We start from the raw sequence: 23,496 nt of genomic DNA, 5'->3' as shown, positions 1-23,496 counted from the left end.
CTGACACTTGCTTCATCCCCACTGTCCTGGCCTCTCCTGGTAAGTGCTGCAGTGTGTGTGTGTGTGTGTGTGTGTGTGTGTGTGTGTGTTGTGGTGAGAGCCTCTCCCCCACTCAGTTCACCTGGGGACCAGTGTTCCAAAATGACGTTTGTAGCAGGTGGAGGGGGGCTGCCGCAGGCACAGGAAGCACCTTGGGCATCTTAGATGTGCAGCATCCCCACCCCCCTCAGCCGCCAGCAACTTCCCCAGGGGTCCAAGCCACAGTCTCTCTATCCCTTTTGACTTTCCCCCCTGAGTGGCCCAGCCCCCCAACCCTGCCACAACTCCCCTACCCCAACCACCATCTGAGGAGCCTGGGCTGTCCCTGTGCTTTAGGGGAGGGGCTCTCAGATGCCCCTTGCACCATTCCTGGACTCTCCTTGCCCGCCTGTCCCCTCAGCAGCAGTGATGTGATACCCCGACAGCCCAGATCCCATTGCCAAACATTAATAACTTCCTTAATCTCCAGCTGGCTTTTTCCAGATCAGCCTGGCCAACCCCCTGATTAGTAGGCTGGTGGTATTGGGTTCCCTCAGAGCCACCTAGTGTCTCCTGGACCCTGCCTGGGTTTCCTTTTGTTGCTCCCATGACTTCCCCTGGCCCCTCAAGTCGCACTGGTTCCTGTCCCCCACAGCACTGGGGGCAGCGCATTCAGCTGTGCCTGGCCTTGGGGAAGGGGCAGCTGACCCACCTTAGAAGAACGTGCTGACTAGGGCAAATTCTCCTGCCAAGACTAGGGAGAAAGAAGAGAGGGGGTGATGTGTAGGGGCTGCGGGGGGGGGGGGGGGGGAGGGGAGTGGCGGGCAGCAGGGTCCTCCCTGTCCCACACTGCCTGAGATGTTGGGGGAAGGGGAGCATGGGGTGTGGGCTCCTCCTTGTGTCCTGCCCAGAGAAGGGCCCTTGCCAGCATGGGGCAGCTCCAGGTCCTGATCTTCCTAGTCTGGACTGGGTATTGTTTGGGATTTGAACTTCTGGGTAATGATGGGAAAGAGCAGAGCTAGAGCTGAGAGAGGCCAGCTTCTGTGGACTCAGAGGACCCAACAGCTCTGTTTTTTTTCACTCTTAAAGTTTTGGCTCAGAGGCAACAGCCTGGGACTGAGGCATTAGGGGGGCACTCCCATGTGGCCCATTTTGAGAACTGCTGGGTACCCGCTTCTACACCAAGTACTAGAGACCAAACGGTCCCTGCCGTTCGGGGCTGCATTCCACCCCCCTGTGCCCCGGGGGTGGGTTGGGGGTATGGAAGTAAGTCAGGAGAGAAATAGTAATATCTGTGATGATGAGAGCCTGAAAAGATGAGGGACCTGGGGCTCATCTGGTGACAGCACTCCTTTTCAGAAAGGAGATCAGAGAGGATAGGGACTTGACCGGGGTGACATGGCATTGCTGACACCAGGACCCAGGCGCCCCTGAGACCTGGGGGTGCTGGAGGTGGAGTGAGGACCCTACCCCCTCTGCCTACACCATCCCAGGGAGCCCGCGACCTCTGCCCGTCTCCCTCAGTGGCTGCCTCCCATGCCCTGGAAGGGGCTGCAGTTGACAGGAATGTTGGGGAACATAGGGCCACGGTGTGGCTTTTATTTTGCTTTAGGGAGGGTGGGCTAATCTGTCGTGGCTGTGGTGTTGGTGACAGGATGGTGGGGAAACATGTGTGCATGTGTCAGTGTGTGTGTGAGTGTGTGTGCACGCTCATGCGCGCTGCCACCACCCCACTGCCTGCATCAGCCCTGGGCCTGGCTCAGGCCCATGGCCCATGGGTGTGCGTGAGGACGCTTGGTGGCAGCCAGGAATGTTAATGGTGCCAGGCTCTGCATGAGCTAAATTTAGAAACCCAAACTGAGAAGGTGAATGGTGCTCACCTTTCCAGCAGCAGGCCCAGGCCCCACCGCAGCCCCGGCCTTTTCTGTAGCCAGGGGACCTAGAGCACCTGCCCATCCTGCATGCCCTTTCCCCCTACTCATGCTGGTGTGAGGAACTCTGGGGGTGCTGGCCAGGCTGCCCCAGCTTCAGAGCCTGCAGGTAGCCTCTCTTCCTAAGGCTGCCATCCTGTCAAGGAGAGTGCTCAGCCCTGCCCTGCCTTAGTGCCCGAGGCAGGAGGACCCTAGGGAGCCCCCAAACAGTGCTGGACATGGTCCTGGACAGGACTGGGCATGGGGCCCTCTCTCTGCCCCTGCCATTGATGTCACTGGCCACTGCCAACCTTGCCCTACAGGATGCCACCCCCACCATCTGGGGGTGGTGACGTGGCCAGTGTGATGTGGCCAGGCGCCTGAGAGCCGTCTGTCGGTGGCAGAGGGAGATGTAGTTCTGGGAGCCAGGCCAGAGCTCCGGGAGACAGGCAGACAGGAGGGGCCCCCATCCCTGGGGGTCAGGGATGGGGTGCCAGTCAAGGGGTGGAGTAGGTCCTCGAGCCTTATGGGGCCAAGGAGCTACCAAGCAGGGAACAGGTCGCCGTGGAGTTGGTACCTTTATACATTGGCCCCAGACCTTGCTGCCAAGGCTGGGCCCCAGCCTCCTCCCCTACCTAGACCTGTTCTGGGGAGGTAGGGAGGGTGCGGTGCTCTCTCCCAGGAGTGACCCTTGTGCTATCTCCACAGGGCAAACGCTACAAGAACTCCTTGGAGACCGTGGGCACGCCAGACTCAGGGCGTGGGCGCAGTGAGAAGAAGGCCATCAAGTAGGTGCCAGGCTTCAAGTTTGGGGTGGGAGCACGCAGGCAGCCCAAGTGGGATGAGCTTCCCCCTCCTCCCACTGGCCACACACACATTTGGTCTCCCCTCACACCTTGGGGCCATTGTCTCTCCCTGCCCCCTCCCCCACACTTGTGGTACCTCAGGGTGGCTCCGGGGCTCCACCTTTTGTGCCCATGCCCACTCACCCCACCCCACCCCCGCCCCCCAGAGCCTCACAATGTTACAAGGACTCGAGCTCCACTTTCTGGCAGCTGTCACTTCCAGCACTGTCTCCCTCCTCCCCCAACCCTGCTCGCTTGTCCCTCCATCTACCCTCATATCTCACATCACCCCATCCCAGCTGTCCTGCGGATCCAGGCTCCTCCCCCAGCCCCTGGGCTGGGGTCTCCTCTCCCGGTGGGGCTCAGGCTCTTATTTCAGACCTCACCAATGGCCTGAGGGTGACTTGGAAGGGGAGTAGACCTCAGTTCTGGGCCACTTGGAAAGCTGACAATGGGGACTCTTCCCTCCTGTCACTCCTGGTCCCTGTGGCCTGTCTTGCTGCCTCTGACTCAGCCAGGCTCCCTACTTGTGCTCTGAGATCCCTCCTCAAGGAGACACGTTTGCCTACCACAGACCACCATGGCCAGCCCAGTTAGCAGAGGGTCGCCGGGACCACCAAGGGCAGCCCCTTCCCCCCTCACCTACCACCCCACCTGGCTGGAAGCTCTGGGAGTGAGGGTTCTCTCTGGAGGGCTCCTCTCTGCTGAACCCAGGCCTTCGCTGGGAGGCTGTCAGGCTGATATAGGGCTGGGTGCCCCTCCATCGTAGCCTGGCCAGGGCTGAGCCAGCCAGCAAGGGGCTTTGCCTGAAGGAGAGCCGCCCCAGCCTTCTGTGCCCCACCCTAACCCCCACTCCTTCCTGTGACTCAAGGCCCACACCATCCGTGCCCCACGCCTTCCCTTCTGCCCCCTTCCCACAGCCTAGTCCTGTTTCCCCTTCTTATCCATGCTCTCCCTTCTCCCTCTCCCCAGCTCATGAGGGCTCCTTCCCTGCTCCTCCTCTGTTTTTATCTCTTGCTCTGACCCTGCTTGGGGCCTTCACAGAAGCTTCCAGTGTGTGTCTGGAAGGGGGTGGCGGGCAAGTGTAGAGGTGGGCCTGCTGAGGTTGCGGGCAGGAGGAGGCTTGGGAGGAGGCCTCAGGGAGCCTTTGAAGCTGGGTTCAGCTGCACACTCTCCAGTCTTCAAAGCTGAGAACTGGCAGGTCTCTGGGGCTGCTGCAGAGCCCAGGCCTCAGGCTTTCTGAAGGCAGGGAAGGACCACGAGGGGCCAGCCCAGCACCTATCCCACCTCCAGACCAGGCCCCTCTAACCCAGTTTGCTGTTGGGCCAGGGAACCTGTCTCTGCCAGTGGCCATAACCTGGGATGTACGCGTTCTGGATAGTTGTGGAAAGGGCCCGTGAGAGGAGATGGGATGCCCGGCAAGGGGGAAGGCAGGCAGCAGAGTGGGCAGGCTGGGACAGCACCCACGGATGCTTTAAGACAGTGGCCATCTCCTCTTCTCTATAGCCCTGGGCTGCTGCCCGCTCCCACCCCGCTGAGCTGTCAGAACCCCCGCCTTACGGGAAGGAAGCCACCATTCCAGTCTCCATGCCCTGGGTTCCTAGGCCTTAACCTCTTAACCAGGGCCCAGGGCCAGTATGGTGGCAGGAGGCAGGGCTTACCCTGCACAATCTCTTCATAGACTTAGGACCTCCTCCGAAGGGATCTTTTTTCTAAAAAAAAAAAAAAAAAAAAAAGATTTTATTTATTCATGAGAGACACACAGAGAGAGAAAGAGAGAGAGGCAGAGACAGAGGCAGAGGGAGAAGCAGGCTCCACGCAGGGAGCCCGATGCAGGACTCGATCCCAGGACACCGGGATCATGCCCTGAGCCGAAGGCAGGCGCTCAACTGCTCATCCACCCAGGCATGCCTGAAGGGATCTTTTGTCAAGGATTCTGGGAAGTTGCATTCTTTAGCAGTATTTCCCAAACTGTGTTCCTCAAAGCACTCCATAAATGATTCATAGTTATGCCATGAATCACTGTGGTTTCATGGGTCTCATGACCAAATAAGTTTGGGGAAAACTGCACACTATCTCCCTCTTGGAGATACCAGTATTCAGTGACATAGTAAAGGCTCTGAGAAGTCCTACAGTAAAGGGACCTGTGTTTCCCAAGCTTTTAAAATTAAAGATCATCTTTTCCAGTACCGCAACAGTCAGCATCCCAGCCTGGCAGAAATGACCTTGATGGATCTTTCTCTCTAGGATCTAGGATCGGATGATCCTTGATTTTGGAGATCTGGAGAGGGCAGGGGGAGGGAGGCTTCCAACTATTCCATCCCTCTGTTACACTGGAGGATGTAAAAGGATGTCTCTGGCAGGAAAAGGGTCTTCTGTTGAGGCAGCATCCCCAGGGACAGGCCTCCCAGGGCTGAAGGCCTGTCCTGCCTCTCCCACCTCAGCCTCCACTGTGCCACTCACAAACTGGCCCAGGACTTTGGCTTTGAACCCTGTGTACGGAGTCCCTGTGAGACATTTCTGAGGTGCACTCTGGAAAGGCAGGCACTGTCCTCACCCCCTTGGGCCAGGACCACCACCTCCTCTGGGCCTGAAGTGGCTGCTCAGCTTCTCTGCCTTGTTCCCAAGTCTGAGGCTAAGAACCAAGGTCAAGGTCAAGGTCAAGGTATGGTAAGGGGGTGGGGAGAGAAGCAGGTTTCCCAAGAACATGTTTGCTCCATCTTCAGGAGATGTGCCTTCCTTCCCAGTGGCCTCCCCCCTCCACAGGGCCCTTGCCTTGACCTTGAGTAGTTGGCACAGCCTCAGTGCAAGCCCTGCCCCCAACTCCCCTACCCCCAGTTCCTTCCCCTAGATGCATTTCTGAGGGCTCAGGCATGGCTCCCTTCTGGAATGTTCCTGTGGCCTGTTCCTTCTGCCTTTCCTCTCCCTGTGCTCCCAGGCCTGCCCCTCAGGGCCCCAGGAGCCTGACAAGTTGATGGAGCCCCTTGCCTTTGGTTTCTGGGATTTCCAGGCTGTGCCTTCTGCAGCCAACCCCCAGTGTAAGTCCCCACATTCCCTGTGCTGCCAGCACATCTGCTGCATTCATATGACTTGTCTCAGGGCAGGAAGGGGTGAGAAGACTGGGTCAGAGGGTCCCTTCCAGACCCAGCAGCTCCACCTTGGAAAGGATCAAGGGCACAGGGAGAGGCTGCCCTGGCTGGCAGTTCAGGTACGTGTCGAGGACCTGAGGCTGAGTCTGCCTATCAGCGCCCACAGAGAAAGACAGGCTACCATCACACGGGCCCAAAACACTGGACCTGCTGGGCTCTGGGTGACCTGTCACATCCTCAGCAAGATCAGAGGCCTGGAGATGCTTCTCTTTTCTGGGGGACGACCCAACCACCACATCTGCGATGAGTGGAGAATGTCTTCAGCTCAGCTGAGATCCCACTGAGCTCATGCAAAGGCTGTGTCCTAGGAGGGGAGAGAGCAGAGGAGGCTGGAAGACCTCGGGCCAATGGAAGGAGGAGAAAGATGGGCAGGGAGCTGAGCCCCAGGAGCGGCTCAGTGGAGGTGCATGGAAGAGGGGAGAACCTTGGGTCTCGATTGTAGGAGAGCTGGCACCCCAGCAGATGCAGCCAATGTTCTGGTTTGGCAAGCAGGGAGACTGAGGCCAGGAGGGGGGATGTGCCCAGCAAGTTGACAGCAGGGTCTGATCTACCTTTCAGCTCTCTCCAGCCAGAAACCAGCACCCTCTCCTTCTCCCGCTCCCCGCACCATCCTACCCTAGGCCTGTAGCCCCTGCCCTCTCCTCGCCTCTCACCATCTTTCTCTCTCCCACCAGCTTCCCGGGTGTGAGGCTCCAGTGTGCCCACCTGCAACTCGCCTCCTTTCTGCGTCGCTTCTCCCGGCCCTCAAGTGTGTGAGCGTGTGCAGACACGCGTGTGTGAGCGGGCGTGCGTGTGTGCGTGTGTGCGTGGCACAGCTGCCTCCTCTCTTCCTCCTGCAGGAGCAGACCCTGGCCCTCTCCGCTCTCTGTGTGTGCTGCCCCGGGGGGGTGGGGGCCGTCTCTTCTGCCCCCCCCAGTCCCCTCTACCCCCGCAGGACTTGCGGTTCTTGTTTCTTCTTGTATCTCCCTGTTTTCTCCCCTCTCTCTGCCCCTCCAGCGATCTAGACAGAGACTTTTGGAATAACAATGAGAGCACAGTGCAGCAGAAATGGAGCTCCTATCCTCCCAAGGAGTTTATTCTAAACATTTCACCCTACGCCCCTTATGGCGACCCACGACTGTCCCTCAAGTGAGTGACTTTACCTGGTTTGATCATATGTACTGAGTATCCGAGTACCCGCGCACGCCCCCCTTCCCCCCCTGGCCCTCACTGACCCTCCGGCTCCCATCCCCCGTCCCCCACCTCCCCACCCGTGCACCCATGGGCAGGCTGGCCATGGAGACGAGCAACCCCTCCTGCCTCCCCTCACCTGCCCACCCGTCTCCACTGTCCCCTCCCCGCCAGGGCCAGCTGAGCAGGAGAGCCCCTCCGCAGCCACACCTGGCTCCCCCCTGGCCCCCCGCGGTCCCCCACCCCTTCTGTGCAGTCAGGATGGGGTTGCCCGTTGGTCCCCCCTCTCGGTGTGGCTCGCTTCCTCCTCCCTGCTGTGTGCTGCTGCCCTGGCTGCTCGGTGGTGGTGGTCGGTGGTGGTGGTCGGTGGTCGGTGGTCGTGGTCGTGGTGGCGGTGGCGGTGATGGCGGTGACGGTGGTGGTGGTGATGAACTCTGACTAACACGGCTTTCTCTTTCTCCCTGCCTTGGGGCCTCCTGGCCTGGACAGCCCGCTCTTCCTCCGTCGTTAACCCTTCGTTGTCCTGTGGGATAGAGTTGGAGGTGGCTGCCCTCCCCCCACCCCCGCTGCCCCTGCCCCAGGCGGTGGGGAGGGGCCGCCCCTCCGTTGTCGTGGTGCGTTGTTCTCTGACCCCAGCCCGCCCGGCCCCTCCTCTCCGCAGGCTCTGCTGTAACCCACTCGCAGCGCTGATGTCTCTCTCTCTCTCTCTGTCTGTCTCTTGTCCGTCTGTCTCTCTCCTCCTCTCTCTCTGTCTCTTTCTTTCTTTTATCTGTCATTGTTTCTCTCCCTCGCCCCTCCACCCCCACGTGTGGCCCACCCTCTCCCCCCACCGCCACCCCCGGCGCCCCTCTGGCCGGCTGCCTCCCGCGTGCCTCAGTGGCACCCTCCTGTCGGGCGCCCAGGTGGCCGCTGCGGCGGGGCTGGCGGTGGAGCGGGAAGGCCGGCCGGGGGAGAAGCCAGCGCCGGTGCCGCCACCCGGAGAGGACGCCTTGAGAAGCGGCGGTGGGGCTGCCCCCAGCGAGCCGGGCAGCAGTGGCAAGGCGGGGAGAGGCCGCTGGCGGACGGTACAGAGCCACCTGGCCGCAGGGAAGCTCAACTTGTCCAAGTGAGTCATGGCTCTGTGGCCACCAGAGCCCAAGCTCAGGCCGGACCGCCCGCAGGGGGCGGGGGGACAGCGGGGATCCCCCAGCATGCCCCGCTGCTGCCCCCCCAGAGGTGCCGTCCTTGGCCCCTGGCTCATTCCATCGCTTCATGAGATGCACATCATCCCTGCCATCGGGCACAACTAACAGCCATACGATGTCACATCTCAGCCTCCCGGCTGCTGTCCCCATCCTCCCCATCCGTCCCTTTCCTTGCCGGTGACCAAGTCATTTCATTTTCTGCAACCCCACCCCACCCCCCAGGCAGCTTCATTTCAGTCCTCAGGTCATCCCATTCTCTTTGATTGGCGGGACTCCCTATCCCAGCCGCCAGGTCATCCCTCTGTGGACTACCCATGGTTTTCAGCCATTGGACCATCCCGTCCCTGGGGAGTTGGCCTCTGTTTGATGCCACCCATCCGCCACTGAGCCTCCCTCTTACAGCCAGCAAATGGCCCCAGACCCAGAGGCTGAGCCACTCCATTTTGACCATCAGGTTGCCTCCATTGGCTTGTCCCACTCTTGCTTGTACCCTCCCCCGCCCCCGCCCCCCTCACCATCTGTCCTGTAAGCCCACCATGAGCATCTGGGCCACCCTCATTGGTCCATCCTCATCTCAGCCATCCCCACTGGCTGTCCCAGTCTTGGGCAGCGAGCTGTCCTGCTGGCAGCTGTTGGGTGGTGTGTTCTTGGCGGTTGGGTTGTTGAGCACCCTCCCCTCCCCAGCAGCTAGCTTCTCTCTTTTGGCAGGGGTGGTCTGGACATCGGATGGAAGAGCTGTTTCCTTTTTAGTAGCTCTCTGAGTTTTGCCAAACGAGATGGTCCATCTCTTGGGCCATGTACATAGGGCTGGCCCCTGTTCACAGCAGAAAATATGTTCTCTCCTCCCCTACCATGGGGCAGCCTCATTCTCATCTTGGCTTTTAGAAACTTCCATTTCCCCACAGCTGAGCCCTCCCAGGCTCTCTAAATCCTTTGAACTCCTACCGTTCTCACCCATTGGGACGCAGGCTCCACTTGCAACAATCAGAACAGCTTCATTCTCAGCTAAGGGAGCAACTTCTCACTTAGAAGGCCCGAGCCCTCCTTAGCTGGGGGCCACCTTGTTGCCTCCATTCAGTGCCTCCACCCCCCACTCTTGCCCCCAGTTCTCTTCAGAAGGCCTAGGATTCCTGCCTTTGGGACCACTGAGGGTCACTGTGTGGAGACCTTATCTGCTTGTTGGCCTGAGGGCACACAGGCCGATTTCTCCCCCGACAACAGCTTCAGAGACTCAGTAAGGTCAGGGAAGGAAGCCCCACACCCCCTTGGAGAGCCAGGCCCAGCACACTTCCCTCCCCAGGCTGCTCTGGCCACAGACTCCAGGCTGGCTGAAGCCTTCATGCCATCCGCTGGCTCCAGGCCTAGAGGCACCAATTTTAGTTTCCTGTGACTGAGAGGTTGTAAATTGGACTAATTTTGGATGTGATAGGAAACCAAAATGAGGTCAGCAAAGAGGAGGAGGAGGCCGTCCAAGTGTCGTCCTCCCCTGCCTTGGCCTGCCCCCAGGGAGCTGTGAGCCTACCTGGCCAGCCAGGCCTGTACCTCTCTCTGGTGGTAGCCCCGGCTCCAGGCCTGAGCTAGGCAAGGCTGCTGCCCCCTCCAGACCCCCCAGCTCCCAGCTAAAGCCATGTTTTGCCTCTGTCTCTCTCTCTCTCTCTCCCCTCTCTCTCATTCTCTCTTTACTATTCTCTGACTTTCACTCTTTTGCTCTCACTCTTTTTCTCTTTCTCTCTCTAGCCCACAGGGGCAGTCTAACTGATGTCCTTTGGTTCCCAGGGTAGGCTCGGGAGGAGCAAAGCTGAGGTCTGGTTGCAGTGGTGAAAGCAGCTCCAAGGGCCCTGGGGCCCCTCCCTCAGGCAGCCCCGGTGGGAGGTACATGGCCACCGTGTGGTCCTAGACTAGGAGTTGGCAAGCTTTCCCTGCAGAGGACCAGATAGGAAATATTTAGGTTTTGCAAGCCCCAGAGTCTCTTTGATGGCCACTCAAGCATGTCACAGCCATAGACAGGATATAAATGAATGACAGTGTGTTCCAATAAAGTTTTATTTACAAAGACAGGTGGTAGGCCAGATGTGGCCCACAGACCATAGTGTGCCAACCCCTGCCCTCAACCACTGGGTTGGGAGATGGAGGGAGGGGACAGAGGAGGAGGTTGGGATGTCTGAGGCTCTGGCCCTGCCTGTGGGATGTGCTGAAATCTCTGGCCAGGGAGCAAAGCAGGCAGGTTGCCTGGGAAGAGGGCGGGCCAGGGGTCTCTGAATCCTCCTACCTCCGTCTCCTGAGAAGTTTGCAGATACCACTGGCAGGGGAGCTCTAGCCCGACTTCATCAGGTCCTTATGGCAGCCCTGACAGTGTCCCTGGGCCTGACCTCCTTAGGTCTGGTCCACATGGCAGCCCTGACACAGGCAGCCCAGAGATGATTTTTCATCCAGATTTTATGAAGACACTCAGATGAAGAAACTGAGTCACCAAAACATGCCACAGCTTGGAAGCAGTAGAGCTGGGGCTTGAACCCCGGATCACTCTGACCTCCTACCGCCTCTAATCAGCCATGTCCGGTTTCCTGCCTGTCCCAGCCCCTTATCAGCATTTTTCAGGGATGCCAATGGGCCTGTTAGGCGGGTGCCCTCTTGCAAATGCATAGTCACCCTGTTTTCCATCAGAATTGGGGCGAAGGGGCCAGACACTTGGTTCCTGGGGCTCCCACCTCATCTGCTTCTTCCCCGGGTCCCTCCTTTGACTGAGAGTCATTCCCAAGATATCAGGAAGGGACACAGAAACTCAGAAACAAGGAACCCAGGCAGGAGGGCAGAGATGGGTGCCAAAGCCTGAGTCCTGAGGCAGCCCTGGCCACGAGGCAGAGGTCTGAGGGCAGAGGGTGTCCTCAGACCGTCGTCCCCAGCCTCTGTGACCCCAGCATAAGAATTGCTGGCTTTCCCTGACTTGCCACACGTTATTAGGCCAGTTCTGCGCTGGCCTGGATTTCTTTGTGTCTCCAAAGGCCGATTGTCCTTAGATCACAGAGGCAGACTTTCCTGGGATCCCCCAGCGAGACCGGGGGAGGGAGTGGCACCATCTCCCTCTCCCCGCTGCCATTCGGCACACCAGGCCCAGGGCCCCGGGGACGCCTTCACCACGCAGTCTCCACAGCTCCCTCAGCTGCTCAGACAGGAGGCGTTCGGGCGCCAGCCGAGCCAAGGCCAGAGGGTGGGCCGGGCAGGGCTGACCCGGGGGCCTCAGGCGGGTGCAGGGGACCGTGGTGGCAGCTACAGCAGCAGCAACGACATCGGGAATGGAGGCCCAGCGAGGTCCAGCAGAGCGCGCCCTGCACTGGGGCCTCCTAGTCCTGACCCTTGGCTTCTTTCTCCTCCACTGTGATCCCTTCACCTGCTTCTCCTTTCTCTCCTCTCCTTCACCTGCCCCAAGTTTCGAGGACTCCACCCTGTCCACGGCCACTACCCTTGAGTCTATCCCCAGCTCCGCGGGAGAACCGAAATGCCAGCGACCCCGCACTCTGATGCGGCAGCAGAGCCTGCAGCAGCCGCTGAGCCAGCACCAGCGGGGCCGGCAGCCCAGCCAGCCCACCACCAGCCAGAGCCTGGGCCAGCTGCAGGCCCACATGGCCTCGGCGCCGGGCCCCAACCCCCGGGCCTCCGGCCGAGTCCAGGCTCGGCAGGGCGCCTCAGCCGGCTCCAAGTACCGGGCGGCCGGTGGCCGCAGCCGCTCCAACCCAGGCAGCTGGGACCACGTGGTGGGGCAGATTCGAAACCGAGGCTTGGACATGAAATCCTTCCTGTAAGTCCCCCCCTTGAGCGGGCCAGCCCCCTCCTCCCAACCCAACCTCCCTCCTCTCATCTCCTTGGGAGCGGCTGGCCCTGCACAACTCCTGGCCTCCATCTCCGGGGCAGGATGCTGAGCAGACTTGGCCGACCCCTCCCCAGCCTCCTGTGGCTCGAGGCTCTTGCCTGAAGCCCCCCCCCCCCATGGAAGGATCTGAGCCACCCCTCTGAGGACCCCAGCTCCCCTTCTTCGGTGCCTCCTGGGGCCTGGAGAAGCCCCACACACCCCCACATCCCCCTGCTAAAAGTCAGTACAGTCACCGGACAATGCTGCTGAGGCCACCAGGTCTGCCTCCTTTTGCTGCTAGTCCCAGGCTGCTCCCCTCCTCCCAAACCTGGGCTCCTGGCCCTGCCTCTAACCCTCCAAATACCTCTTCCCTGTAACCCGACTCTGCTCACCTTCCCGGACTTCCTTCCTCCCTCTCACTTCCCCGGTTCCTGCCATCAGCTCTGTCCTCTGCCTCTGTGACCTTCTGTAGCCACCTGTCATCCAGCTCTCAGAATGACCCATCCCCTAAGGATAAACCTCAGATGTTCCCCTCAAAGCATTAGAAAACATTCTTTCTAAATCAGAGCCTTCTTTCAAGGGCACAGGTCTGAGAAGTAACCACATATCACTGAGGGTATCTAACTGTAGCCCTTCCTCATTCCCCGAGGTCACATGCTGTCCCGCCCCTGTCCCCCTCACACAGGTAGGGGCCCTGCCCAGAGCACCCTCTCTCTGGCATCACTCCAGGCATCTGCATTCACTCTCAGAGCCCAGGCAGACCTGGACCTCCCTCATACCACTTGCCGCCTCTGGCCTAATATAAGGAAGGGGAAGGCCAGTATCAAGGCCCACCTCACTGGCAAGATGTGTGGATTCTGAAAGCAAGCAGGTCCCTCCATGCATCCTACCTCTCCAGCTGAGACCCCTGCCGAGGCTTCCAGGGCAGATGGGAGGCCTGCCCCTGGCAGAGGCACCCCAACAGAAGAGGCCTAGCCATGCCGGCTTCCCACACCCATGCAAATGGCCTGTGGCCCTGGCCTGGCAGCACCTGCTGCCCCGACTCTACTTGGCACATCCAGGCAGCACATCTGCAGGGGCTCTCCCCCACCCAAAGACCCTTGGGAATCCAGCTGGTGTCTTCATGAAACAAGATGCCCAGCAGAGCCTCCTGGTGGTAGTTTGTTTTGGGACAGATACGGCGGCACAGGTGTGGATTAGGAGAGTCCAGGGAATTGGTTCTTTTGTGGCTTGAACAGAACAGGGAGCCAGAGGGCCCCCACACCCCTCTGCTCCTCCTGCCCTCAGGCTGCTCTTTGCACAGCTATCACCCTGCTTCCTGTTCTAGGAACCATCAGACTAGGGCAGGGGGCTGTCCCCAGGCACCCGGAAGAAGGGAGCCAGATGCAGGAAAGCCTCTGTTTACCAACTCTTCCCTGCCTGCTGCACCACTGGTCGACTGGGATTTGATGAGCGGCACTCATGTGCCAGCATCCTTTGTCTGCACTTCTGCACCCACCATGGCTTTATGGGCCTCTCATTTGCTGGCCATCACTAGAGATCACACAACCCCCCACCTCCTCCACTTGTCATTCCTCACGGCAGGGGTCGGCAAGTTATTTTTCTGTAAAGGGCCAGATTATAAATATTTTAGGCTTTATGGGGCACGTGGTCTCGATCACATTTTTTTAAAGCAACACTTTAAACATGCACAAGCCATTCTTAGCTTGCGGGCTGTAGAAAGACAGGCCACCAGCTGTACTTTGCCCACCTCTGACCCCCGCCTTACAGTTTAGCTGGTGTGCTTCTGAGGCCCTTCTCCTGTCCCAAATGCTGCTGGTCCAGGTAGGGAGCCAGGGTGGAAGGGCTTGCGAGGCCTCCTGGACCCCACCTCCTCTTGCTTGATGGGTATGACCCCCCCACACACACACACAATACCACAGACTCTCCTCTTGCCTCTCATTCTCACCCTTGCAGCTTGTATTGCAGGCAAGAATGACAAATTGGGAATTTATGCAGAGGAGCCTTTTTTTTTTTTTTCCGTTTTGTTTTTAAGGAGAGCAAAAGGAGTATCTGAAAAATGCATTAACCAGGGAAAAACATGTTGTTTTCGTTGGGTTCTCCTTCTACCAGCTCATCCTGCTCCCAAGCAGCCAAATGGAATTTTACCAACTCTGAAACAGTACCTCGGTGGGCAGAACAAAGAAAATGAGGATTTGTCCTGAGGGAAGGGGGACTTGTTTCCCAAAAGTTAGATGCCAGCAAGAGTGTCAGCATGGAGTAATGTGCCCAGGACCAAGATGCATGGCACAGAAGGCAGCCCAACCGCTTAGCTTCCTCCCCTGCCCCAGCCCCCACTGCCTTCTCCCATTTTTCCTGCTGCTCCCCGCCTGCCCCAGGCGCCACTTCTCACCTGTTTGAGTTCCCTTTCTGACAACCTCTCTAGGAAATAACCACGGCCACCTCTTCCTGTCTAAACCTTGCCTTCCTCGACAGTGGATCAACCCACGATCCACCTCTCTGGAACAGTCTGTTGAGCTTACACCATCCTTCCCTTGGCCCTTCCTGAGACATGCTTTCCTGCCTCCCCCAAACGAGATACCGCTCTTGCTGTATTCGAATGAGAGATCCAGCACCGGATGAGCTCCACAAAATACCCAGAAAATGCCCATGAATTCTGATGAATTTGAGGAGCAGCAGGTCACGTTTTTGTCCCTGGAAAATGCAGGGTGACCCCGCCATTGTTCTGGGGTTCTCTGAGAATGCCCCATATGGAAAACATCACATCATACCTTGACCTCTGGCCCCGGGCTGCTGCCAGTTCCTTGTCTGCCTGGACCGAGCCTCCCTCAAAGCAGGATGGCTCCAGCCTCTAACAGATCTCCCTCACTGCAGAAACAGGCTCCCTTGAGTCCTACCAGGATGCCTACAGACCTTGCCAGCTTCCTGCACTTTCTCTCTCTCCACCTTGGCTTTTTGGTGACTTCTGGACTGCTTCTCCAAGGAAAGGCCGCTGAACTGGACCCAAAAGCCTCAGTAGTTATTCCTGGGAACTCCAGAGAAGGCCCACAATGGCCATCACACCTGATATGCCAGAAGGGACTTCCGTTCTCTACGGGGCTGTGTGTTCAGGGACCCCTCCTGGTGTCGGGGCCATTTGGCTGTCCATGTCCCAGAGATGTCTTTATGAGGGCCTTCCATAAGCACAGGGTGCAATGCCCGTCGGATTTCCAAACTTTCTAAGAACCTCCCACCTGGGAGCCCAAACCTGCCTGCATATCCCAAAGCACGATGGCAATGGAGGCCCTCCCTCTTCTCCCAGGGGCCCAGATGGCCAGAGCAAGTAGCCTCTGGTCTTTGTTGAGCTGGAGAGGAGTTCACCTTGGAAGTCTGCATGCCCCAGAGCCTATGCTCCCCTCCCCCGGCCTGCCCCAAGTCTTCTTTGGCAGCATCCCGGGCACATGCCACTTCAGCGGGCCTCTGCCCAGCCCCTTCCCCGAATGCCTCCAGAGCATCTTGCTCTCTGGCCCCAAGGCAGGCTTTGGTCTCAGGCCATGGACACCTTCCCTCATTCCCTCTCTCCCTTCCTGCCTCCGCCCGACTCTGCTCTACTACAACTGTTGACAGTGCTAAAGTGTGGTTTCTCTCCTGCAGGGCCAGTTTCTTACGCTTTTTTCTTCTCTCTCTTTGTCTCTGTCTCTGTCTCTGTCTCTCTCTTTCCCCTCCCCGACCCCACTCGTGGGGCCTCCTCGTTTCCTCCCGGCTGGTGGGCTGCCCACCTCGGGCAGGGAAGGCAGGATGGTGGTGCTATCCTTGGTCTTAGGGCTTTCGGAACAGGATGACTTTGCCAATATCCCTGACCTGCAAAACCCAGGAACCCAGCAGAACCAGAACGCTCAGGGGGACAAGAGGTACGAGCACAGGCAAAGGCCTGCAGCGGCAGCGGCAGAGATGGAGGAGCAGAGAGGCTACTGGCCTTGACCAGCCCTGGCCCAGCTGCTGGATGAGGCGGTGGTGCCCTCAGCGATCCTGGAGCGGGAGGACAGCCCCCTCCCCGGCTGGTGCCCTCACACAGGCCACCCTGGGGTGTCCCATGGGTCCGAGGCCAGCGTGGCTGTCCTGGGACCATTCTGGATCAAGCCTGCTCCCCAGGCATGCTTGCCCTCGCCCGAGCAAGCCAGCCTTTCTGCCCCATCTCCCTGCTTGGCTCCCCCCCCGCCCCCCGCCCACTGCTGCCCCTCATCTTTCATCTCTGCCCCACCCCCAACCCTGAAATCCCAGTTTCTCTGGTGGTTGGTGGGCGGGGGGGATGCAGGGAAGGGGCACCAGCCTATTCTCCCTCATCCCTGCCACCCCAACCTCCCTCTTGCCTGGAGGTCCCACAGGGGGGTAATAGCGTACCCCACTGCTGGGGTACTGCGTGGGTGTGGCTGGGCTGCTTGGCTGATTGTGGAGGAGCCCTGGTGGAGAGGGTCTGGGGCATAGGACAGGCCTGGTGACCAGAAAGAACCAAAAGGAAGCTCTGAGCCTGAGGTACCAGGAGGAGGGGATAGGGTAAGGGGCTGAGAGCAGCCAGCAAGTGCCAGTTAGGCTCCCAGTACCAAACAGTATCCCTGTTTGGTACTGGGAGCCCTACGCAGGTCCTCTGGAATCTCTTGTATGGCCACAGCACAGGCCAAGTAGAGGGCTGGGCATTTAGCCAAGTCTTTGCCACCAGGAACTCAGGGAAGCATCTCCCGCCTGTCTCAGGGAGGGCAAGGAGCACTCGTGGGGAAGGAGACAGGGAAAGGTCGGAGGGCTGGGAGCTCAGGCAGCATCGCAAAGGTGGGGTGATCCTGCACCTGGTTTGGCTGCCTCCCATCACCTGGCCTTGGGCTGGGTCAGCCACACACCTGTAGTCACAGAGGGAGGGTTCCTCCAAAGGCCTACAAGAGAGCCTGTGGGCTGACAGCCAGGATGCTGGCCTTCTAGCTCTGGTTGTGCCAGAGCCACGCTCTGCAGACTTGGGCGAGTCTCTGCCCCTCTCTGAGCCTCTGCTTCCTTGTCTGTTGTACGAAGGACTGAAGGGGGTGACCCCTTCCAGCTTGGGCATGCTATGCTTCTAATGAGGGAAGAACCCCTCAGGCTGGGGGGCCTGTCAGATCCTGTGCACTGGGCAGGGATGCTGACATTCCCTGAGGCCCATAAGGCAGGAGGGGACTGTCCCAGGCTGCCACTAGGGGCCTGTGGATTACCGAAGGGTAGGCCAAGAGTTAGACAGCTGACTGCCTGTCCCGCCAGCGGCTTCTCTCATTTTCTTCCCATTCTAAGTTCACAGTTGCATGTCTATGATGGACACAGCCAGAAATCCCCAGAGGGCGGGAGGGAAGAGAGGGATGGGATCTTTCACTCAGTGGCACAGATGGTGTCAAACCCTGAGCCCATGTCCTGGGAAGCAGGAGGAACAGAGCCTGCCACCTCCAGCCCACCTGGCACCGCGGAGGTCCTGGACTGGGCCCGGGCAGACCACAGTGCCATGAGAGAGGGCCAGGGCCACGGGGGAGAGGCGGCAGGAGGGGGTGGAGGCCTCTGGGAGTCTGCTGAGAACCCGACTCCTTGCCGGGGAAAGGTGTGAAGTGTGCAGGAGCAGACACAGGCTGGAAACGAGATTTCACGTCACCCATGTGTTCATTAGCTGGCTCCATTTCCACCCACAGCCTATTTTTACCTCTGCCATGTAGGTCTCCCTCCGTACTCTAACACGCCCATCCCTTCTGACCATTACATCAGCTGTCCTGCCTTCCTGGGAAGGGTGGGTGTGGGTGGAGGTGGAGGCCTTGGGCCCTGCACCCGCCCCCCCCCCCGCCCCCTCCCCTCCCCTGGCTTTCCTTTCAGGGTGGACACCTGCCACTCCTACCTGGCCACGCCCACCCCTTCTGTCTCGTGGCCTCTGGGGTGTTTCCTGGGCAACTGGGCCCTGTGAGGGTGTCCAGAACTGAGCGCTTCCTTCCTGGCACCCTCCCTAGCCCCAAGCGGCTCTGACACCATCCACCGGGCATCTGGCACCTTAGGGCTCCACTCCTCTGAACTCCTAGCTCTTTGGACCTCGGAATGGTAGGCTTGGGTCAGCTGTCCCCTTCGCCTGAGCTTCTGCCTCCAGACCCAGAGTCTGCCCCTTTACCCCAAACCCCTCCTTCCCATTCAGCTGACCCCTTGGCTGGATGCCTGGGGTGTGGGTGGGCCTTGGCTATCCTGGGGAGGTCTGTCAGCAGCAGATCCCTGGATGACAGGAAGGCCCCAGAAGGAGGAGCAGCCATTCCAATTCCCAGATCAGTGAGGGGGTGCATCTAGAAGCATCACGGAGATGGGAAGGTTGGTCACTGCCTTGCTCCCAGGATCCTTGGTGGCCTGGAAGCCCCCCATCCCGGATCTCCCAGTGTCTGAGCCTCAGTGGGCCCCAAGACCCGAATGCATTTGCAGTGGGGAGGGAGGGAGGAAGGAAGGAGGCCAGAACCAACCGTGGCTCCCGTGCCCTGCTGCCTTCACCCACCGTGCGCTGCCTCCATCCCCATGTCATGCTCTCTGCCATCCCTTCCGTGGCTCCTCGGGATCCGAATGGTTTTCACCGTGCCCCACCCCCACTCAAGTGGGGCGCGGGGCAGGGCAGGGACCTGGCCCCCCATTACTCCCCTCACCCCCAAGCCACCATGTTTCCTCTGTCCTGGTGTGTGTTCCCTGCCTCCTCTCTGCCTCTCCTCTCGGCCACCTCGCTCGTCTCCTTGTCCGCCCTGCAGCCTTCTTCACTGGCCTCCGACTAACCTTTCTTGGCCTCTCTCCCCCTCTCCTTCTTCCCATCTGCTCCTCACAGGGATGTCCCTGGGCCAGCGACAGGCTCCTTCGCCTCCCCCTCTGCCTCTCTGTGCACTTGTCTCTCTGTCCCTCTCTGTCCTGTGACCTCCAGTAGCTTCAGTGGCGCTGACCATCTTCCCAGGCTGCTTTACAGCTGTGCTGATGCTGTGGTGTGGCCAAAATAACCAACTTTCTCATACCTTCAGCAGTCAATCTGGCGCTCTCCTCCTGTCCCGCTCTATTTTTAACCTGACTTTACCTCTCTAGCTATTTCAGTGTCCTCTTCCTCCCCGTGCCTGTCTGCGTAAGCACGTGTCCGCGTGTGTGTCCCCGTGTGCGTGCGTGTGTTGCCATGGCCTCGCCTCCGGGAGGGGACCCCCTGCTGGCCCCAGGCGGGGCGGAGTGTCTTGCGCTGTCAAGGCAGAGCCGAGTTATGGCAGGTGCGTGTGTGTCCAATTTTGAGGCCGTGTGTCCCTGAAGTGCTTGCTGCTCAGCCGGACTCAGTCTGTCCTGACTCACACGCACACGGCGGCATGACTGAGTCTCCCTGGATGTTTCCTCCCAGGATCTAAGTGTGCACATCGCTGTGTGTGTGTCATTTCACTGCTCTGGTCGACCTGCCTCGTTGCCATTTTCTCCCCAGTCCCTTGGGTGTCTGCCGGGCTTGTGTGCACTCGTGTGTGTGTGTGTGTGTGTGTGTGTGTGTGTGTCTGTGCGTCAGTGCACACGCATGCACGGGCATGCTGTGCACACCTTGCTGTTGGGTCTTGGTATCTCCCCTCCAGGGCCTGGCATATTCTGTGCATGTCTGTCTGCTTGTCGTGGTCAACCGTGTGCCAGCAGCAGCCTGTCCATACCAAGGGTGTTGTCCAGCCTGTGTGTGTCTCCGAGTCTGTGGCTCTGGTACTCTCAGAGCTGTTCTATGGTAGCTTGTCCTGAGCCCCGTGCTGCCAGTCTTCCCATATTTTCCTTGCTGCCTGCCCCACCTTTCCTTCTCATGAGATGTTCCAGCCTGGTCCCTGAGCAGGTTTTTAGTGCCCCCTTTCTGAGCCTCGGCTGGACAGAGCCTGGGCTCACCACCCAGCTGCTGGGCCACAGAGCCCAGCTTCCCAAGAGCAGTATGGAGTCGGGGTGCACGCAGGGCCTCGCATGGAATGGCAGATACAGGGCTTCTCAGTGGTGCCCCATCTCTCCCACACATAGTCCTCAGAGCAGGAGGCCGGTGGGGACTGGGGAGCAAGAGGGTGTAGGTTCACCCTACCCAACAGGTGGCTGTTTGAATTAGTTTTGGTTGAACAAAACTAAAAAATTCTATTCTTAGTCGCACTGGCCACTTCAAATGCTCAGTAGCCACATATGAACAGTGCAGATAATAGAACGCTGCTGTCATTGTAGAAAGTTCCACTGGCCAGTGTGTGGACAGTGGTCCTGACCTCACCTAGTCTGTCTCGTGGCTGAAGGCCATGTGTTCTCAGCCTGAACAAACACAGGTGGGGCCTCTGGGAGATAGCACTCTGGGTGTGTTTGCAGAGGGTCATGACGCAGGGGGTGACCTGGACATGCCACCTTGGGGGCCTCCCCTGCCAGGTTGGAGCAAGCAGGGATGGCAGGGGGCCTCTGGGAACGGGGCCATGCTCAGAGACCACCATTCAGGCAGTGACTGGATGGTGGGGGATTTTCTGGGGAACCGGAACAGTGGGAATACCCACCAGAACGGTGCTCACAGGGGCAGTCTAGCCGCATCATGCTCAGGTGAGGCAGATGGGCCCTGGGCACTGGTTTAGGGGAAAATCAGGCTTCCCTGTGGACGAGAGCATAGCTCCCGCTGGCCTGCAGGAAGGAGATGGTGGCTGCGTGGGTCTCAGACGAGGTGCCACCGCCACCCCGGCAAAGGTGCCCAACCCAGCCCACCCGCCGACCTGTGCTCATTCAGATTCCCCCCGCCTCCAGGTTACCTGCAGGAGGGAAAGCAGTGAACACAGCTCCAGTGCCAGGCCAGACACCCCATGATGAGTCTGACCGCCGGACCGAGCCACGCTCCTCCGTCTCGGATCTTGTCAACTCCCTCACCAGTGAGATGCTCATGGTGAGAAGGGCAGGATGCCGGGGCACCAGGCAGGAGCTGGGCTGGGAGGCCGGGGCCGGGGAGGGGCGTGTGTGAAAATTGGTGACAGCACGCGAGTTGCCTGCTCAGGAAAGGGAACCAGCGTGGTGACTGAGCAAGCAAGGCTTGGGTTCTTTTCTCAGCCTTTCCCCCAGAACAGGCTCTCTGTGCCTCAGTTTCCTCATTTGTTAAGTGAGAAGAAGAATGCCCAACTTCCTCCAGTTTCTCTCTGGGTCTTTGAGTTGGGGATCCAAGTAAACCGATTCGTAGAAGGTATTTTTATGAACGTGGGAGGAAAGGCTTGGGGCTGAGTGTGTCCCCTCTCTCGGAGTGGTTTCCCCCTGAGTGGAGATCAGAGGTGGAGCTCCCAGTGAGCGGGTCTCAGAGCTCCCTCCAGGGACCTCCCTCAACTCCCGTTGCTGGGGTCCAGCGGGGCCCAAAAATAACAGGAGAGTAGGAACCCCCAGGTCCTGATTCCTGGCGGGGGTGGGGAGAGTGGGGAACCACTGTGCTGAGCGTCTTCTGTGCACACCCCACTCCCCCACCCCCAGTCTCCCAGCCCTACAGTTCTGGGGTGTTTTCACCAAAGCAGAGGTTGAGGCTTCGCATTGCACCCTCTGGTGGCAGCCATGAGTCCCAGCCGTTTGCCTCACCTGTGCTGGCCAAAGAGCCCAAGGAGGGCCAGGGCCCCAAGGTGGAGACATTGTGATGGGGCAGCTGGGGGTTTGTAGGGTGTAGTCAAAGGTTTGCCAGCTCAGAAGTCCCAAGGAGGGTTAGGGCATGAGCTTGAGAACCTGGTGCCTGCTTACTGGACAAGTCATTTCCACTTCCTGACCCAAGTCCCCTCCCCAATCCCTCCTGTAGAGAGAGGGAAGCAAGTTTGTGGGCTCTCAAGCCCTTGCCAGTCCAGGTTCCCTTGCTCAGACCCTGGCACTGCAGCTGCCACGCTCCTTGGGGCCCCAGCGCCCTAGGCCCTCCCCTTCTGCCGTTTAGGGTTCCAGCCAGCCCCAACCATCACCCCCACTGCCCCTTTCTAGCCAGCACTTTTCAAATTGTAATAAGCACACAAATCACTGGGAGGTCGTTAAAATGTAGATTCCCATGGGGCGCCTGGCTGTTTCAGCTGGAAGAGCCTGCAGCTCCAGATCTTGGGATCATGAGTTCGAGCCCCACGCTGAGGGTAGAGATGACTTGGATACATAAAACTTTTTTAAAAATGCAGATTCCCAGTCAGCAGGACTGAGTGGGCCCTAGGATATGCATCTCTCTCGGATCCAGATTAGGGCATCAGATTCTCCCTGTTCCAGATCTGGTCTCCCTTGGGCCTCACCCACCAGGCCCACCATAGGCCCCCATGAACCTGGCCCTCCTCTGTCCTCTGGGAGGTGGGCCCTGCCATACTGTCCTCTGGATGGGCCATGCCACAGCCTATGCTGCCTCCCTGCCCATCCTTTTAATTGTTTACAGCTTCCTAGTGGTTGGGTTCCAGACAGGAACAGCCCACTCCCAGTCAGCTTGGCTGCTGCACTGCCCCCAGGGAGGAACTGACAGCCTCAGACAGAGGAAGGGAGCGTAGGCCCCAGGGCCCACTTGTGGGCTCAGGGCTCAGCAGATGCTCAGAGATGGGCAGGTGAGGTCTCATTGCCCAGCCCTAGACCAGAGCTGGGTCATTGTCATTCATAGTGATGAGGAAGACAGCAGCCCCCAGGCCATCAGAAGGTGGGGGTCAGGAGCCAGGCACCCCACCATAGCTGTCCAGAAGAAGGGACTAAGGGAACGGGATCAAGAGAGGAGGCCAAGTTTCACCCTTATCCGGTCACCCCAGCCCTGGCATGCTTTTGGATGCTTGCTTCTACTGGATCAGGGGCTCAGGTGACACCTCCCCTGGGGTCCCGGTACCATCTACCAGATGGTAGGGATGACCATCTGGTTGCCATGGAAACAGCTCCTCAAGCTGCCCCAGCTCCTTAATTAGGACTTGGGACTATGGTTTGGGAAAGCTGGGAACAGGTACAGAGCCAGGCCCAGCTTGGGCCTCCCACCCCGCAGACTACCCTGTTTGGGAACCGAGAGCCAAGTGACCAGACGGACCTCAGAGGGGCTGGGGTCACTGGGCTTCAGTCACCAGGGACTCCACCCAAACTATACAAGGAACAGGAGGGGCAAGTGCTTTGCTGCCACTGCCTACTCATGCATGTCCCAGGCTCCGGGTTCCGGAGCCAGCAGTGGCAGGGGCCAGACCACAGAGCAGGACGTGAGCCCACTTAATCGTCCCAGGAACCCCACAAGATGTATATTACGGTCCCATTCTGTAGGTGCAGAATCGGAGATGCACAGGGAGTGAGGCTGGTTCCAACAGCAGGCAGGAGCAGGGGTGGCGGTGGGGTGGGGGATACCGTACCTGGGGAGGGAAGCCACATTTTCTGTGGGTCAGGAGGGGAGCCTGCAGGGTTGCCTGGATC

General features: G+C 59.2%; 1 protein-coding gene across 6 annotated transcripts in view; it reads left to right on the top strand.

Annotated features, from left to right (window-relative positions):
• The window catches only part of SYT7 (synaptotagmin 7), a 61,364-nt gene that overhangs the window by 25,099 nt on the left and 12,769 nt on the right, over positions 1-23,496 (top strand). The window contains exons 3-8 of one of the 6 annotated variants that reach the window (XM_072789370.1): positions 2,637-2,716; positions 6,919-7,050; positions 7,970-8,197; positions 11,704-12,072; positions 15,891-16,013; positions 20,881-21,016. In XM_072789370.1, coding sequence (XP_072645471.1) covers positions 2,637-2,716; positions 6,919-7,050; positions 7,970-8,197; positions 11,704-12,072; positions 15,891-16,013; positions 20,881-21,016 — 1,068 coding nt within the window. The remainder of the gene's footprint in view (positions 1-2,636; positions 2,717-6,918; positions 7,051-7,969; positions 8,198-11,703; positions 12,073-15,890; positions 16,014-20,880; positions 21,017-23,496) is intronic. The other 5 variants (XM_072789372.1, XM_072789371.1, XM_072789373.1 and 2 more) reach the window with 5 other exon arrangements.

Source organism: Canis lupus, chromosome 21 (genome assembly GCF_048164855.1).
Source record: "Canis lupus baileyi chromosome 21, mCanLup2.hap1, whole genome shotgun sequence".
NCBI lineage: Eukaryota > Metazoa > Chordata > Mammalia > Carnivora > Canidae > Canis > Canis lupus.
Note: the sequence above shows the minus strand (reverse complement) of the source record. Positions and strands in the feature narration are given on the sequence as shown.